Source organism: Nerophis lumbriciformis, linkage group LG13, assembly GCF_033978685.3.
Source record: "Nerophis lumbriciformis linkage group LG13, RoL_Nlum_v2.1, whole genome shotgun sequence".
Classification (NCBI taxonomy): Eukaryota; Metazoa; Chordata; class Actinopteri; order Syngnathiformes; family Syngnathidae; genus Nerophis; species Nerophis lumbriciformis.
The window spans coordinates 2,531,220-2,550,558 of record NC_084560.2 but is presented as its reverse complement, the minus strand read 5'-3'; the positions used below and the strand labels follow the sequence as shown (position 1 = coordinate 2,550,558).

At 39.8% G+C, this 19,339-nt stretch overlaps 1 protein-coding gene across 1 annotated transcript in view; it reads right to left on the bottom strand.

The window, feature by feature from the left end:
* Nucleotides 1-14,605, bottom strand: part of LOC133613895 (kinesin heavy chain-like) — an 84,628-nt gene extending 70,023 nt beyond the window's left edge. Inside the window, exons 1-2 of the mRNA XM_061971788.2 lie at nt 14,350-14,605; nt 6,157-6,244 (exon numbers count right to left, since the gene is read on the bottom strand). Coding sequence (XP_061827772.1) covers nt 6,157-6,244; nt 14,350-14,484 — 223 coding nt within the window. The 5' untranslated portion in view covers nt 14,485-14,605. The remainder of the gene's footprint in view (nt 1-6,156; nt 6,245-14,349) is intronic.
* Between the last annotated feature and the right edge of the window lie 4,734 nt (nt 14,606-19,339).

Genomic DNA, 19,339 nt, shown 5'->3' with positions numbered 1-19,339 from the left:
ACCGGTCGCCCAGGGTTGCATCTGCGGTCCCCTCATAGATACTGAAGGAGGCTCGACTCTCACCAAATTTCAGACACTGAACGAAGACCTGACTCTCACTAAATCATAGATGCTGAAGAAGGCTCAACCCTCACCAAATTATAGATACTGAACAATGACCCGACTCTCACTGAACCACAGATACATATTGCTCAACCCTCACTGAATTACAGATTCCGAGGGACGACTCGACTCTCACAGAGTTTCAGATACTGAAATGACGGCTCTCCCTGAATTACAGATAGTGAAGGACTCTCACTAAGTTACAAAGACTCAACTTTAACTGAATTACATGTACTGAACAAAGACTTAATTCTTACTGAATTACAGATTCTGAACATACACTCGACTCTCACTGAATCATAGAAAGAAGGTAGACTCGACTCCCACTAAATTATAGAAAATTAACGAAAACTTGACTCTCACAGAATCATAGATACTGAAGGAGGCTCTACTCTCACCAAATTTCAGATACTAAACGAAGACCCGACTCTCACTAAATCATAGATGCTGAAGAAGGCTCAACCCTTACCAAATTGTAGATACTGAACAATGACCCGAGTCTCACTGAATCACAGATACTGATTGCTCAACTCTAACTGAATTACAGATTCCGAAGGACGACTCAACTGTCACAGAGTTTCAGATACTGAAATGACGACTCTCCCTGAATTACAGATAGTGAAGGACTCTCACTAAGTTACAAAGACTCAACTTTAACTGAATTACATGTACTGAACAAAGACTTAATTCTTACTGAATTACAGATTCTGAACATACACTCGACTCTCACTGAATCATAGAAAGAACGTAGACTCGACTCCCACTAAATTATAGAAAATTAACGAAGACTCGACTCTCACTGAGTCATAGATACTGAACCAAGACTTGGCTCTCACTGAATCATAGATACTGAAAGAGGCTCGACTCTCACCAAATTTCAGATACTAAACGAAGACCCGACTCTGACTAAATCATAGATGCTGAAGAAGGCTCAACCCTCACCAAATTGTAGATACTGAACAATGACCCGAGTCTCACTGAATCACAGATACTGATTGCTCAACTCTAATTGAATTACAGATTCCGAAGGACGACTCGACTCTCACTGAGTTACAGATACTGAACATAGACTTGACTCTCACTGAATCATAGAAAATGACCGTAGACTCGACTCCCACTAAATTATAGAAAATGATCGAAGACTCGACTCTCACTGAGTCATAGATACTGAGCAAAGACTCCACTCTCACTGAATTAGATACTGAGCGAAGACTCGGCTTTCATTGAATCATAGAAAATGAACGAGGACTTGACTCTTACTGAATTACTTGCTAAGCCAAGACTCGACTCTCACTGAGTCATAGATACTCCGCGAAGACTCGACTCACTGAATTATAGATACTGAACTCAACTTTAACTGAATTACATATACTAATTCTCACTGAATCATAGAAATGGAACAAAGACTCGACAAACAACTCTCGCTGAGTCACAGATACTGAGCAAAGACTCCACTCTCACTGAATCAGATACTGAACAAAGACTCGACTCTCACTGAATCAGACACTGAACAAAGACTTGACTCTCACTGAATCAAATACTGAACAAAGACTCGACTCTCACTGAATCATAGAAAATGAACAAAGACTTGACTCTCGCTGAGTCATATATACTGAGCCAAGACTCCATTCTCACGGAATTAGATACTGAATAAAGACTTGACTTTCACTGAATCATAAAAAATTAACAAGGACTCGACTCTCACTAAGTTATAGAAAATGAACAAAGACTCAACTCTCACTGAGTCATAGATACTGAGCAAAGACTCGACTCTCACTGAATTAAATACTGAGTGAAGACTCCGCTTTCATTGAATCATAGAAAATGAACGAGGACTTGACTCTTACTGAATTACATACTGAGCGAAGACTCGACTCTCACTGAGTCATAGATACTCAGCGAAGACTCGACTCCCTGAATTATAGATACTGAACTCAACTTTAACTGAATTACATATACTGAATGAAGACCTAATTCTCACTGAATCATAGAAATGGAACAATGACTCGACAAACAACTCTCGCTGAGTCACAGATACTGAGCAAAGACTCCACTCTCACTGAATCAGACACTGAACAAAGACTTGACTCTCACTGAATCAGACACTGAAGAAAGACTCGACTCTCACTGAATCATAGAAAATGAACAAAGACTTGACTCTCGCTGAGTCATATATACTGAGCCAAGGCTCCATTCTCACGGAATTAGATACTGAATAAAGACTCGACTTTCACTGAATCATAAAAAATTAACAAGGACTCGACTCTCACTAAATTATAGAAAATGAACAAAGACTCGAATCTCGCTGATTCATAGATACTGAGCCAAGACTCAATTCTCACTGAATTACATACTGAGTAAAGACTCTACTTTCACTGAATCATAGAAAATGAACGAGGACTCGACTCCCACTAAATTATAGAAAATGAACAAAGACTCGACTCTCACTGAGTCATAGATACTGAGCAAAGACTCGACTCTCACTGAATTAGATACCGAGCGAAGACTCGGCTTTCATTCAATCATAGAAAATGAACGAGGACTTGACTCTTACTGAATTACTTACTGAGCGAAGACTCGACTCTCACTGAGTCATAGATACTCCGCGAAGACTCGACTCACTGAATTATAGATACTGAACTCAACTTTAACTGAATTACATATACTAATTCTCACTGAATCATAGAAATGGAGCAAAGACTCGACAAACAACTCTCGCTGAGTGACAGATACTGAGCAAAGACTCCACTCTCACTGAATCAGACACTGAACAAAGACTCGACTCTCACTGAATCAGATACTGAACAAAGACTCGACTCTCACTGAATCATAGAAAATGAACAAAGACTTGACTCTCGCTGAGTCATATATACTGAGCCAAGACTCCATTCTCACTGAATTAGATACTGAATAAAGACTCGACTTTCACGGAATCATAAAAAAATGAACAAGGACTCGACTCCCACTAAATTATAGAAAATGAACAAAGACTCAACTCTCACTGAGTCATAGATACTCTGAGCAAAGACTCGACTCTCACTGAATTAAATACTGAGTGAAGACTCCGCTTTCCATGAATCATAGAAAATGAACGAGGACTTGACTCTTACTGAATTACATACTGAGCGAAGACTCGACTCTCACTGAGTCATAGATACTCAGCGAAGACTCGACTCACTGAATTATAGATACTGAACTCAACTTTAACTGAATTACATATACTGAATGAAGACCTAATTCTCACTGAATCATAGAAATGGAACAATGACTCGACAAACAACTCTCGCTGAGTCACAGATACTGAGCAAAGACTCTACTCTCACTGAATCAGACACTGAACAAAGACTTGACTCTCACTGAATCAGATACTGAACAAAGACTCGACTCTCACTGAATCATAGAAAATGAACAAAGACTTGACTCTCGCTGAGTCATATATACTGAGCCAAGACTCCATTCTCACTGAATTAGATACTGAATAAAGACTCGACTTTCACTGAATCATAAAAAATGAACAAGGACTCGACTCTCACTAAATTATAGAAAATGAACAAAGACTCGAATCTCGCTGATTCATAGATACTGAGCCAAGACTCAATTCTCACTGAATTACATACTGAGTAAAGACTCGACTTTCACTGAATCATAGAAAATGAACGAGGACTCGACTCCCACTAAATTATAGAAAATGAACAAAGACTCGACTCTCACTGAGTCATAGATACTGAGCGAAGACTCGACTCTCACTGAGTCATAGATACTGAGCAAAGACTCGACTCTCACTGAGTCATAGATACTGAGCAAAGACTCGACTCTCGCTGAGTCATAGAAAATGAATGAGGACTGCACTCTCACTGAGTTAGATACTGAACAAAGACTCGACTCTCACTGAGTTAGATACTGAACAAAGACTCGACTCTCACTGAGTTAGATACTGAACAAAGACTCGACTCTCACTGAGTTAGATACTGAACAAAGACTCGACTCTCACTGAGTTAGATACTGAACAAAGACTCGACTCTCACTGAGTTAGATACTGAACAAAGACTCGACTCTCACTGAGTTAGATACTGAACAAAGACTCGACTCTCACTGAGTTAGATACTGAACAAAGACTTGACTCTCAGGGAATCATAGAAAAGGAATGAGGACTCGACTCGCTCTGAATTACAGATCCTCAACAAACTTTACAGTCTCTTTGCTCTCAATGAGTTACAGACACTGTCTGTTGATTTTTCAGACAACATTTTAAATAGCTTGCATTTATATGGCTTGGGTTCATATTATTCCTTTGGATGGTGGCTATTGAAGGGTATTTTGCCTCCAACATCTTCGTAACGTGTGGAAGTTGGCCCAAGCACACATTTTTAAGAAAAAAACACTTCTTAAATAGCAAAAACACGACAACATTGTCATTGACTTGAGATACAGCAAGAAAGTGTTGAGATCGGAGCGGAGCTTGTTTTGTGCTGCTCCGTGATTGGTCAGTCTGTGCTTCGAGAATGTACAAAACCCCAAAATGGTAAATAAAAAGAGAATACAACAAATCCTTTTCAACTAATATTCAATTGAATAGACTGCAAAGACAAGATATTTCATGTTCACACCGGGAAACTTTGTTCTTTTTTGCAAATATTAGCTCATTTGGAATTTGATCCCTGCAACATGTTTAAAAAAAGCTGGCACAAGTGGCAAAAAAGAGTGAGAATGTTGAGGAACGCTCATCAAAGACTTATTTGGAACATCCCACAGGTGAACAGGCTAATTGGGAACAGGTGGGTGCCATGATTGGGTATAAAAGCAGCTTCCATGAAATGCTCAGTCATTCACAAACAAGGACGGGGCGAGGGTCACCACTTTGTCAACAAATGCCTGAGCAAATTGTTTAAGAACAACATTTCTCAAGCAGCTATTGCAAGGAATTTAGGGATTTCACCATCTACGCTCCGTAATATCATCAAAAGGTTCAGAGAATCTGGAGAAATCACTGCACGTAAGCCATGATATTATGCACCTTGGATCCCTCAGGCGGTACTGCATCAAAAAGCCACATCAGTGTGTAAAGGATATCACCACATGGGCTCAGGAACACTTCAGAAAACCACTGTCAGTAACTACAGTTGGTCGCTACATCTGTAAGTGCAAGTTAAAACTCTTACTATGCAAAGCCAAAGCCATTTATCAACAACACCCAGAAACGCTTCGCTGGGCCCGAGCTCATCTAAGATGGACTGATACAAAGTGGAAAAGTGTTCTGTGGTTTGACGAGTCCACATTTCAAATTGTTTTTGGAAACTGTGGCCGTGGTGTCCTCCGGACCAAAGAGGAAAATAACCATCCGGATTGTTCTAGGGTTAAAGTGTAAAAGGCAGCATGTGTGATGGTATGGGGGTGTATTAGTGCCCAAGACATGGGTAACTTACACATCTGTGAAGGCACCATTAATGCTGAAAGGTACATACAGCTTTTGGAGCAACATATGTTGCCATCCAAGCAACGTTACCATGGACGCCCCTGCTTATTTCAGCAAGACAATGCCAAGCCACGTGTTACAACAGCGTGACTTCATAGTAAAAGAGTGTGGGTACTAGACTGGCCTGCCTGTAGTCCAGACCTGTCTCCCATTGAAAATGTGTGAAGGCTAAAATATGAGAAGGGAGACTGTTGAACAACTTAAGCTGTACATCAAGCAAGAATGGGAAATAATTCCACTTCAAAAATGTGTCTCCTCAGTTCCCAAAACTTTACTGAGTGTTGTTAAAAGGAAAGGCCATGTAACACACTGGTAAAAATGCCCCTCTGACAGCTTTGTTGCAATGTGTCTGCCATTAAATTCTAAGTTCATGATTATTTGCAAAAAGTTTCTCAGTGTGAACATGAAATATCTTGTCTTTGCAGTCTATTCAATTGAATATAAGTTGAAAACGATTTGTTGTATTCTTTTTTTATTTACCATTTACACAACCTGACCACTTCTTTGCTTTTGGGGTTTGTATATAGACAACCAATCAAGCACATATATTCAGAAAGTCCATCTGTAGTTTAGTGCATCACCTTTGACGATGTGGCGGGCGCACATTTCGTACACCTGCGGCTGCTCACTGTTGGGCGGGAGAACTCTGTCAAATACGTACGGCTTCCCCTGAAACACACAAAACAGTCCATCAAATAAGACAATGGACTCTTCTTAAAACCTTGATAAGTTCAAAGAGAAGAGAAAGAAACATGTTAGCAAATACAAGACCGACAACAAAGAACCTTAGGCACTAACTAGACCAAACACCTGAACCAAGACCAGCTGATAGGTGGAAACAGAAGCACGGCTGAAGAGAGAAATGACGACCATAAAAATAACTACACTGTACGCTCTTTTAGCTGCGTGTTGACGGTATGGAAACAAAAACGGGTACATTGACTGAATAATAATCTTTCACGATTGTTGTTGTTGTTGTTGTTTTTTCATCTGTATTAATAGCACGTTGTTACGTGGATGATAGTGTACACAAAGTACAAACAATCAATGACAATCATGTGAAACTCTACTGCAAACATGTTCCCAGCCCCTTCCTGCCTAGTCACTGCCAGAATATTTCCTCAGATTTTCTCACTGTCCTTCGTGGCATGCAGCGTAAGTGCCAGCGTGTCAATCAATCAATCAATCAATGCTTCTTATATAGCCCTAAATCACCAGTGTCTCAAACGACATCCTCGGCTCAGATCCCAACGTCAGGGCAAGGAAAAAGTCAACCCAATGTAATGACAATGAGAAACCGTGGAGAGGACCACAGATGTGGAGACCCCCCTCTGGGCGACTATTGCAATGGACGTCGAGTGGATCTAACATAATATTGTGAGAGTCCAGTCCATAGTGGATGTAACATAATAGTGAGAGAGTCCAGTCCATAGTGGATCTAACATAATAGTGAGAGTCCAGTCCATAGTGGATCTAACATAATAGTGAGAGTCCAGTCCATAGTGGATCTAACATAATAGTGTGAGAGTCCAGTCCATAGTAGATCTAACATAATAGTGTGAGAGTCCAGTCCATAGTAGATCTAACATAATAGTGTGAGAGTCCAGTCCATAGTGGATCTAACATAATAGTGTGAGAATCCAGTCCATAGTGGATCTAACATAATATTGTGAGAGTCCAGTCCATAGTGGATCTAACATAATAGTGAGAGTCCAGTCCATAGTGGATCTAACATAATAGTGTGAGAGTCCAGTCCATAGTGGACCTAACATAATAGTGTGAGAGTCCAGTCCATAGTGGATGTAACATAATAGTGTGAAAGTCCAGTCCATAGTGGATCTAACATAATAGTGTGAGAGTCCAGTCCATAGTGGATCTAACATAATAGTGTGAGAGTCCAGTCCATAGTGGATCTAACATAATAGTGTGAGAGTCCAGTCCATAGTGGATCTAACATAATAGTGTGAGAGTCCAGTCCATAGTGGATCTAACATAATATTGTGAGAGTCCAGTCCATAGTGGATCTAACATAATAGTGTGAGAGTCCAGTCCATAGTGGATCTAACATAATAGTGAGAGTCCAGTCCATAGTGGATCTAACATAATAGTGAGAGTCCAGTCCATAGTGGATCTAACATAATAGTGTGAGAGTCCAGTCCATAGTGGATCTAACATAATAGTGTGAGAGTCCAGTCCATAGTGGATCTAACATAATATTGTGAGAGTCCAGTCCATAGTGGATCTAACATAATAGTGTGAGAGTCCAGTCCATAGTGGATCTAACATAATAGTGTGAGAGTCCAGTCCATAGTGGATCTAACATAATAGTGTGAGAGTCCAGTCCATAGTGGATCTAACATTATATTGTGAGAGTCCAGTCCATAGTGGATCTAACATAATAGTGTGAGAGTCCAGTCCATAGTGGATCTAACATAATAGTGAGAGTCCAGTCCATAGTGGATCTAACATAATAGTGAGATAGTCCAGTTCATAGTGGATCTAACATAATAGTGTGAGAGTCCAGTCCATAGTGGATCTAACATAATAGTGAGAGTCCAGTCCATAGTGGATCTAACATAATAGTGAGAGTCCAGTCCATAGTGGATCTAACATAATAGTGAGAGTCCAGTCCATGGTGGATCTAACATAATAGTGTGAGAGTCCAGTCCATAATGGATCTAACATAATAGTGAGAGAGTCCAGTCCATAGTGGATCTAACATGATAGTGAGAGTCCAGTCCATAGTAGATCTAACATAATAGTGTGAGAGTCCAGTCCATAGTGGATCTAACATAATAGTGAGAGTCCAGTCCATAGTGGATCTAACATAATAGTGTGAGAGTCCAGTCCATAGTGGATCCAACATAATAGTGAGAGTCCAGTCCATAGTGGATCTAACATAATAGTGTGAGAGTCCAGTCCATTGTGGATCTAACATAATAGTGTGAGAGTCCAGTCCATAGTGGATCTAACATAATAGTGAGAATCCAGTCCATAGTGGATCTAACATAATAGTGTGAGAGTCCAGTCCATAGTGGATCTAACATAATAGTGAGAATCCAGTCCATAGTGGATCTAACATAATAGTGTGAGAGTCCAGTCCATAGTGGATCTAACATAATAGTGAGAGTCCAGTCCATAGTGGATCTAACATAATAGTGAGAGAGTCCAGTCCATAGTGGATCTAACATAATAGTGAGAGAGTCCAGTCCATAGTGGATCTAACATAATAGTGAGAGTCCAGTCCATAGTGGATCTAACATAATAGTGAGAGTTCAGTCCATAGTGGATCTAACATAATAGTGTGAGAGTCCAGTCCATAGTGGATCTAACATAATAGTGAGATAGTCCAGTCCATAGTGGAACTAGCATAATAGTGTGAGAGTCCAGTCCATAGTGGATCTAACATAATAGTGAGAGTATAGTCCATAGTGGATCTAACATAATAGTGAGAGTCCAGTCCATAGTGGATCTAACATAATAGTGAGAGTCCAGTCCATAGTGGATCTAACATAATAGTGAGAGTCCAGTCCATGGTGGATCTAACATAATAGTGTGAGAGTCCAGTCCATAGTGGATCTAACATAATAGTGAGAGTCCAGTCCATAGTGGATCTAACATAATAGTGTGAGAGTCCAGTCCATAGTGGATCTAACATAATAGTGAGAGAGTCCAGTCCATAGTGGATCTAACATAATAGTGAGATAGTCCAGTCCACAGTGGAACTAGCATAATAGTGTGAGAGTCCAGTCCATAGTGGATCTAACATAATATTGTGAGAGTCCAGTCCATAGTGGATCTAACATAATAGTGAGAGTCCAGTCCATAGTGGATCTAACATAATAGTGAGAGTTCAGTCCATAGTGGATCTAACATAATAGTGTGAGAGTCCAGTCCATAGTGGATCTAACATAATAGTGAGATAGTCCAGTCCATAGTGGAACTAGCATAATAGTGTGAGAGTCCAGTCCATAGTGGATCTAACATAATAGTGAGAGTCCAGTCCATAGTGGATCTAACATAATAGTGGGAGTCCAGTCCATAGTGGATCTAACATAATAGTGAGAGTCCAGTCCATGGTGGATCTAACATAATAGTGTGAGAGTCCAGTCCATAGTGGATCTAACATAATAGTGAGAGTCCAGTCCATAGTGGATCTAACATAATAGTGTGAGAGTCCAGTCCATAGTGGATCTAACATAATAGTGAGAGTCCAGTCCATGGTGGATCTAACATAATAGTGTGAGAGTCCAGTCCATAGTGGATCTAACATAATAGTGAGAGTCCAGTCCATAGTGGATCTAACATAATAGTGTGAGAGTCCAGTCCATAGTGGATCTAACATAATAGTGTGAGAGTCCAGTCCATAGTGGATCTAACATAATAGTGTGAGAGTCCAGTCCATAGTGGATCTAACATAATATTGTGAGAGTCCAGTCCATAGTGGATCTAACATAATAGTGTGAGAGTCCAGTCCATAGTGGATCTAACATAATAGTGTGAGAATCCAGTCCATAGTGGATCTAACATAATATTGTGAGAGTCCAGTCCATGGTGGATCTAACATAATAGTGTGAGAGTCCAGTCCATAGTGGATCTAACATAATAGTGTGAGAGTCCAGTCCATAGCGGATCTAACATAATAATGTGAGAGTCCAGTCCATAGTGGATCTAACATAATAGTGTGAGAGTCCAGTCCATAGTGGATCTAACATAATAGTGAGAGTCCAGTCCATAGTGGATCTAACATAATAGTGTGATAGTCCAGTCCATAGTGGATCTAACATAATAGTGTGAGAGTCCAGTCCATAGTGGATCTAACATAATAGTGAGAGTCCAGTCCATAGTGGATCTAACATAATAGTGAGAGTCCTGTCCATGGTGGATCTAACATAATAGTGTGAAAGTCCAGTCCATAGTGGATCTAACATAATAGTGTGAGAGTCCAGTCCATAGTGGATCTAACATAGAAGTGTGAGAGTCCAGTCCATAGTGGATCTAACATAATAGTGAGAGTCCAGTCCATAGTGGATCTAACATAATAGTGTGAGAGTCCAGTCCATAGTGGATCTAACATAATAGTGTGAGAGTCCAGTCCATAGTGGATCTAACATAATAGTGAGAGTTCAGTCCATAGTGGATCTAACATAATAGTGTGATAGTCCAGTCCATAGTGGATCTAACATAATAGTGTGAGAGTCCAGTCCACAGTGGATCTAACATAATAGGGAGAGTCCAGTCCATAGTGGATCTAACATAATAGTGAGAGTCCAGTCCATAGTGGATCTAACATAATAGTGTGAAAGTCCAGTCCATAAGGATCTAACATAATAGTGGGAGAGTCCAGTCCATAGTGGATCTAAAATAATAGTGTGAGAGTCCAGTCCATAGTGGATCTAACATAATAGTGTGAGAGTCCAGTCCATAGTGGATCTAACATAATAGTGTGAGAGTCCAGTCCATAGCGGATCTAACATAATAATGTGAGAGTCCAGTCCATAGTGGATCTAACATAATAGTGTGAGAGTCCAGTCCATAGTGGATCTAACATAATAGTGAGAGTCCAGTCCATAGTGGATCTAACATAATAGTGTGAGAGTCCAGTCCATAGTGGATCTAACATAATAGTGTGAGAGTCCAGTCCATAGTGGATGTAACATAATAGTGTGAAAGTCCAGTCCATAGTGGATCTAACATAATAGTGTGAGAGTCCAGTCCATAGTGGATCTAGCATAATATTGTGAGAGTCCAGTCCATAGTGGATCTAACATACCGTAATAGTGTGATAGTCCAGTCCATAGTGGATCTAACATAATAGTGTGAGAGTCCAGTCCATAGTGGATCTAACATAATAGTGAGAGTCCAGTCCATAGTGGATCTAACATAATAGTGAGAGTCCTGTCCATGGTGGATCTAACATAATAGTGTGAAAGTCCAGTCCATAGTGGATCTAACATAATAGTGTGAGAGTCCAGTCCATAGTGGATCTAACATAATAGTGTGAGAGTCCAGTCCATAGTGGATGTAACATAATAGTGTGAAAGTCCAGTCCATAGTGGATCTAACATAATAGTGTGAGAGTCCAGTCCATAGTGGATCTAGCATAATATTGTGAGAGTCCAGTCCATAGTGGATCTAACATAATAGTGTGAGAGTCCAGTCCATAGTGGATCTAACATAATAGTGTGAGAGTCCAGTCCATAGCGGATCTAACATAATAATGTGAGAGTCCAGTCCATAGTGGAGCTAACATAATAGTGTGAGAGTCCAGTCCATAGTGGATCTAACATAATAGTGAGAGTCCAGTCCATAGTGGATCTAACATAATAGTGTGAGAGTCCAGTCCATAGTGGATCTAACATAATAGTGTGAGAGTCCAGTCCATAGTGGATGTAACATAATAGTGTGAAAGTCCAGTCCATAGTGGATCTAACATAATAGTGTGAGAGTCCAGTCCATAGTGGATCTAGCATAATATTGTGAGAGTCCAGTCCATAGTGGATCTAACATAATAGTGTGATAGTCCAGTCCATAGTGGATCTAACATAATAGTGTGAGAGTCCAGTCCATAGTGGATCTAACATAATAGTGAGAGTCCAGTCCATAGTGGATCTAACATAATAGTGAGAGTCCTGTCCATGGTGGATCTAACATAATAGTGTGAAAGTCCAGTCCATAGTGGATCTAACATAATAGTGTGAGAGTCCAGTCCATAGTGGATCTAACATAATAGTGTGAGAGTCCAGTCCATAGTGGATCTAACATAATAGTGAGAGTCCAGTCCATAGTGGATCTAACATAATAGTGAGAGTCCAGTCCATAGTGGATCTAACATAATAGTGTGAAAGTCCAGTCCATAGTGGATCTAACATAATAGTGTGAGAGTCCAGTCCATAGTGGATCTAACATAATAGTGTGAGAGTCCAGTCCATAGTGGATGTAACATAATAGTGTGAAAGTCCAGTCCATAGTGGATCTAACATAATAGTGTGAGAGTCCAGTCCATAGTGGATCTAGCATAATATTGTGAGAGTCCAGTCCATAGTGGATCTAACATAATAGTGTGAGAGTCCAGTCCATAGTGGATCTAACATAATAGTGTGAGAGTCCAGTCCATAGCGGATCTAACATAATAATGTGAGAGTCCAGTCCATAGTGGAGCTAACATAATAGTGTGAGAGTCCAGTCCATAGTGGATCTAACATAATAGTGAGAGTCCAGTCCATAGTGGATCTAACATAATAGTGTGAGAGTCCAGTCCATAGTGGATCTAACATAATAGTGTGAGAGTCCAGTCCATAGTGGATGTAACATAATAGTGTGAAAGTCCAGTCCATAGTGGATCTAACATAATAGTGTGAGAGTCCAGTCCATAGTGGATCTAGCATAATATTGTGAGAGTCCAGTCCATAGTGGATCTAACATAATAGTGTGATAGTCCAGTCCATAGTGGATCTAACATAATAGTGTGAGAGTCCAGTCCATAGTGGATCTAACATAATAGTGAGAGTCCAGTCCATAGTGGATCTAACATAATAGTGAGAGTCCTGTCCATGGTGGATCTAACATAATAGTGTGAAAGTCCAGTCCATAGTGGATCTAACATAATAGTGTGAGAGTCCAGTCCGTAGTGGATCTAACATAATAGTGTGAGAGTCCAGTCCATAGTGGATCTAACATAATAGTGAGAGTCCAGTCCATAGTGGATCTAACATAATAGTGAGAGTCCAGTCCATAGTGGATCTAACATAATAGTGTGAAAGTCCAGTCCATAGTGGATCTAACATAATAGTGTGAGAGTCCAGTCCATAGTGGATCTAACATAATAGTGTGAGAGTCCAGTCCATAGTGGATGTAACATAATAGTGTGAAAGTCCAGTCCATAGTGGATCTAACATAATAGTGTGAGAGTCCAGTCCATAGTGGATCTAGCATAATATTGTGAGAGTCCAGTCCATAGTGGATCTAACATAATAGTGTGAAAGTCCAGTCTATAGTGGATCTAATATAATAGTGTGAGAGTCCAGTCCATAGTGGATCTAGCATAATATTGTGAGAGTCCAGTCCATAGTGGACCTAACATAATAGTGTGAAAGTCCAGTCTATAGTGGATCTAATATAATAGTGTGAGAGTCCAGTCCATAGTGGATCTAGCATAATATTGTGAGAGTCCAGTCCATAGTGGATCTAATATAATAGTGTGAGAGTCCAGTCCATAGTGGATCTAGCATAATAGTGAGAGTCTAGTCCATAGTTGGGCCAGCAGGAGATCATCTTGAGTGGAGACAGGTCAGACATCCCCAACTGATGCACAGATGAGTGGTCCACCTTGGGTCCCGACTTTTACAATCCGGGGTGTGGGATGTGGAGGGGGGTGGGGTGGCTTCCACAAGGGACAAGCGGTAGAAAATGGATGTCACTCAAGCTCCTGGCTGCACTTTATAGATGTTTAAACATGTCAGCTTTGTGTTATTAGCGTCAACATTTCAACATGTTCTGCTTCGCTCTTTTTATTCCACCTTTGTTGTTTATATTTGGCCCCCGAGCCGCACTTTGGACACCCCCAGGGGCCACACCCCAACAATCACAAACACAAACAATCCCAGCATGCACCTTGTTGCTGTGGCGACAAACACCTCGCCGCCGAGCTGTTGCCATAGCAACCAGAGCTCATTTCATTCCATTTCCCAGCAGTCAAGGTTTTTCCAAGCCGTCAATCAAACAATAGATCAAAATGTAACGCGTGGTACCGCAACTTCCGGCGTGTTACTCACCGACACCACCACCGTGTCGTCGCCGCTGAATTTGGGGATGGATTTGTCCCCGCGGCCGAGCTCCGCGTCGTTCAGCGGCCGGAAGCGACACATCACCTTCACGCCGCACAAACCTCCCTCAGCCGCGACCGCCATCGTCCTCTCTTGCCTTCTTCCCTTCGTGTCTTCTCAGGCTCGTCGCGGGGAAAAGATGCCGAGCAGCAGGCGAAGCTGTTGTCTCTTCAGACGTCCGGCGGTGCCGCAAGGAACTCTGGGACATGGAGTCCTTTGTGTATCCTCGTCGTCCCTCAAAGCAACACAAGTCTACTGCGTACACTCATGGTTTTACACACCAAAATTATTCTGTTTATTCAACTTCTTCTCCATATTTTGCCGCGCTCTACCTTCCACATTTTTCACCTGATTCAAAGCGTTCCAACTTCAAACTGTTCAGCCAATTCGGGAATCGCGGGCTTTCCCTTGACAAAAAATTCCAAAAATTCCCAGAATTCTAAGGTTTTGCGGGACATTTTTCCCCATTCAAAATGAATTAGCCATTTTTCAAACTTCCACCACTTCCACATGTTTCAACCTATTCAAACCATTCCACCTTCAACACATTCCACCGTCCCAGAAATTCAAACTGCCTTTTTTCCAAGTCCCAAAAAATTCCAGGAATTTTCAAAATTTCTGGTTTTCCAAGGCTCTATTTTCACCCTTTTTCTGGGGACTACTCCTTACACATTTTTCAACGCATTTCAACTGTTCTACCATCAAAACATTCCTCTTAATTTTGGGCAAAAAACGAATTTGTTTTTTGAACTGGAAAAAATCCCAGATTTCCCAGAATTCTAAGGTTTTCCCGGACATTTTTCCCCATTCAAAATGTTTTGGAGTTTTTTCAAACTTCCACAATTTCCACATAATTCAACCTATTCAAACTATTCCACCTTCAACATATTCCACCATCCCGGATATTCAAACCGCCCTTTTTCCAAGTTCCAAAAAATTTCAGGATTTTCCAAATTTCACCCTTTTTTCTGGTGACTACTCCTTACACATTTTTCAACGCATTTCAACTGTTCTACCATCAAAACATTCCTCTTAATTAGGGCAACAAACAAATTTGTTTTTTGAACTGGAAAAATTCCCAGATTTTCCAGAATTCTAAGGTTTTCCGGGACATTTTTCCCATTCTAAATGAACTGGCCATTTTTCAAACTTCCACCATTTCAACATGTTTCAACCTATTCAAACCATTCCACCTTCAACACATTTCACCGTCCCAGAAATTCAAACTGCCTTTTTTCCAAGTCCCAAAAAATTCCAGGAATTTTCAAAATTTCTGGTTTTCCAAGGCTCTATTTTCACCCTTTTTCTGGGGACTACTCTTTGCACATTTTTCAACGCATTTCAACTGTTCTACCATCAAAACATTCCTATTAATTTTGGGCAAAAAACGAATTTGTTTTTTGAACTGGAAAAAATCCCAGATTTCCCAGAATTCTAAGGTTTTCCCGGACATTTTTCCCCATTCAAAATGTCTTGGAGTTTTTTCAAACTTCCACCATTTCCACATAATTCAACCTATTCAAACTATTCCACCTTCAACATATTTCACCATCCCGGATATTCAAACCGCCCTTTTTCCAAGTTCCAAAAAATGTCAGGATTTTCCAAATTTCACCCTTTTTTCTGGCGACTACTCCTTACACATTTTTCAACGCATTTCAACTGTTCTACCATCAAAACATTCCTCTTAATTAGGGCAAACAACGAATTTGTTTTTTGAACTGGAAAAATCCCAGATTTCCCAGAATTCTAAGGTTTTCCCAGACATTTTTCCCATTCAAAATGAACTGGCCATTTTTCAAACTTCCACCATTTCAACATGTTTCAACCTATTCAAACCATTCCACCTTCAACACATTCCACCGTCCCGGACATTAAAACTGCCTTTTTTTCCAAGTTCCAAAAAATTCCAGGATTTTCCAAAATTCCTGGTTTTCCAAAGCTCACTTTTCACCCTTTTTTCTGGTGACTACTCCTTACACATTTTTCAACGCATTTCAACTGTTCTACCATCAAAACATTCCTCTTAATTAGGGCAAAAACGAATTTATTTTTTGAACTGGAAAAATTCCCAGATTTCCTAGAATTCTAAGGTTTTCTGGGACATTTTTCCCCATTCAAAATGAATTGGCGTTTTTTTCAAACTTCCACCATTTCCACATATTTCAACCTATTCCACCTTCAACATATTCCACCATCCCGGATATTCAAACCGCATTTTTTCCAAGTTCCAAAAAATTTCAAGATTTTCCAAATTCCACCCTTTTTTCTGGCGACTACGCCTTACACATTTTTCAACGCAATTCAGCTGTTCTACCATCAAAACATTCCTCTTAATCAGGGCAACAAACAAATTTGTTTTTTGAACTGGAAAAATTCCCAGATTTCCCAGAATTCTAAGGTTTTCCGGGACATTTTTCCCATTCTAAATGAACTGGCCATTTTTCAAACTTCCACCATTTCAACATGTTTCAACCTATTCAAACCATTCCACCTTCAACATATTTCACCGTCCCAGAAATTCAAACTGCCTTTTTTCCAAGTCCAAAAAAATTCCAGGAATTTTCAAAATTTCTGTTTTTTCAACTGTTCTACCGTCAAAACATTCCTCTTAATTAGGGCAAAAAAGGAATTTGTTTTTTTAACTGGAAAATTCCCAGATTTCCCAGAATTCTAAGGTTTTCCGGGACATTTTTCCCATTCAAAATGAATTGGCTATTTTTCAAACTTCCACCATCTCCACATTTTTCAACCTATTCAAACCATTCCACCTTCAACACATTCCCCCGTCTTGGAGATTCAAACTGCCTTTTTTCCAAGTTCCAAAAAATTCCAGGATTTACCAAAATTTCTGTTTTTCCAAGGCTCTATTTTCACCCTTTTTTCTGGGGACTACTCTTTGCACATTTTTCAACGCATTTCAACTGTTCTACCATCAAAACATTCCTCTTAATTAGAGCAAAAAAAGAATTTGTTTTTTGAACTGGAAAAATTCCCAGATTTCCCAGAATTCGAAAGTTTTCCGGGACATTTTTCCCATTCAAAATGAACTGGCCATTTTTCAAACTTCCACCATTTCAACATGTTTCAACCTATTCAAACCATTTCACCTTCAACATATTCCACCATCCCGGATATTCAAACCGCCCTTTTTCCAAGTTCCAAAAAATGTCAGGATTTTCCAAATTTCACCCTTTTTTCTGGCGACTACTACTTACACATTTTTCAACGCATTTCAACTGTTCTACCATCAAAACATTCCTCTTAATTAGGGCAAAAAGGGAATTTGTTTTTTGAACTGGAAAAATTCCCAGATTTCCCAGAATTCTAAGGTTTTGCGGGACATTTTTCCCATTCTAAATGAATTGGCCATTTTTCAAACTTCCACCATCTCCACATTTTTCAACCTATTCAAACCATTCCACCTTCAACACATTCCACCGTCCCAGAAATTCAAACTGCCTTTTTTCCAAGTCCCAAAAAATTCCAGGAATTTTCAAAATTTCTGGTTTTCCAAGGCTCTATTTTCACCCTTTTTCTGGGGACTACTCTTTGCACATTTTTCAACGCATTTCAACTGTTCTACCATCAAAACATTTCTCTTAATTAGGGCAAAAAAAGAATTTGTTTTTTGAACTGGAAAAATTCCCAGATTTCCCAGAATTCGAAAGTTTTCCAGGACATTTTTCCCATTCAAAATGAACGGATATTCAAACCGCCCTTTTTCCAAGTTCCAAAAAATTTCAGGATTTTCCAAATTTCACCCTTTTTTCTGGCGACTACTCCTTACACATTTTTCAACGCATTTCAACTGTTCTACCGTCAAAACATTCCTCTTAATTAGGGCAAACAACGAATTTGTTTTTTGAACTGGAAAAATCCCAGATTTCCCAGAATTCTAAGGTTTTCCCAGACATTTTTCCCATTCAAAATGAACTGGCCATTTTTCAAACTTCCACCATTTCAACATTTTTCAACCTATTCAAACCATTCCACCTTCAACACATTCCACCGTCTTGGAGATTCAAACTGCCTTTTTTCCAAGTTAAAAAAAATTCCAGGATTTTCCAAAATTTCAGATTTTCCAAAGCTCACTTTTCACCCTTTTTTCTGGCAACTACTCCTTACACATTTTTCAACGCATTTCAACTGTTCTACCATCAAAACATTCCTCTTAATTAGGGCAAAAACGAATTTATTTTTTGAACTGGAAAAATTCCCAGATTTCCCAGAATTCTAAGGTTTTCTGGGACATTTTTCCCCATTCAAAATGAATTGGCGTTTTTTCAAACTTCCACCATTTCCACATATTTCAACCTATTCCACCTTCAACATATTCCACCATCCCGGATATTCAAACCGCCGTTTTTCCAAGTTCCAAAAAATTTCAGGATTTTCCAAATTTCACCCATTTTTCTGGCGACTACTCCTTACACATTTTTCAACGCATTTCAACTGTTCTACCGTCAAAACATTCCTCTTAATTAGGGCAAACAACGAATTTGTTTTTTGAACTGGAAAAAATCCCAGATTTCCCAGAATTCTAAGGTTTTCCGGGACATTTTTCCCATTCAAAATGAATTGGCCATTTTTCAAACTTCCACCATCTCCACATTTTTCAACCTATTCAAACCATTCCACCTTCAACACATTCCCCCGTCTTGGAGATTCAAACTGCCTTTTTTCCAAGTTAAAAAAAATTCCAGGATTTTCCAAAATTTCGGATTTTCCAAAGCTCACTTTTCACCCTTTTTTCTGGCGACTACTCCTTACACATTTTTCAACGCATTTCAACTGTTCTACCATCAAAACATTCCTCTTAATTAGGGCAAAAAGGGAATTTGTTTTTTGAACTGGAAAAATTCCCAGATTTCCCAGAATTCTAAGGTTTTCCCGGACATTTTTCCCCATTCAAAATGTTTTGGAGTTTTTTCAAACT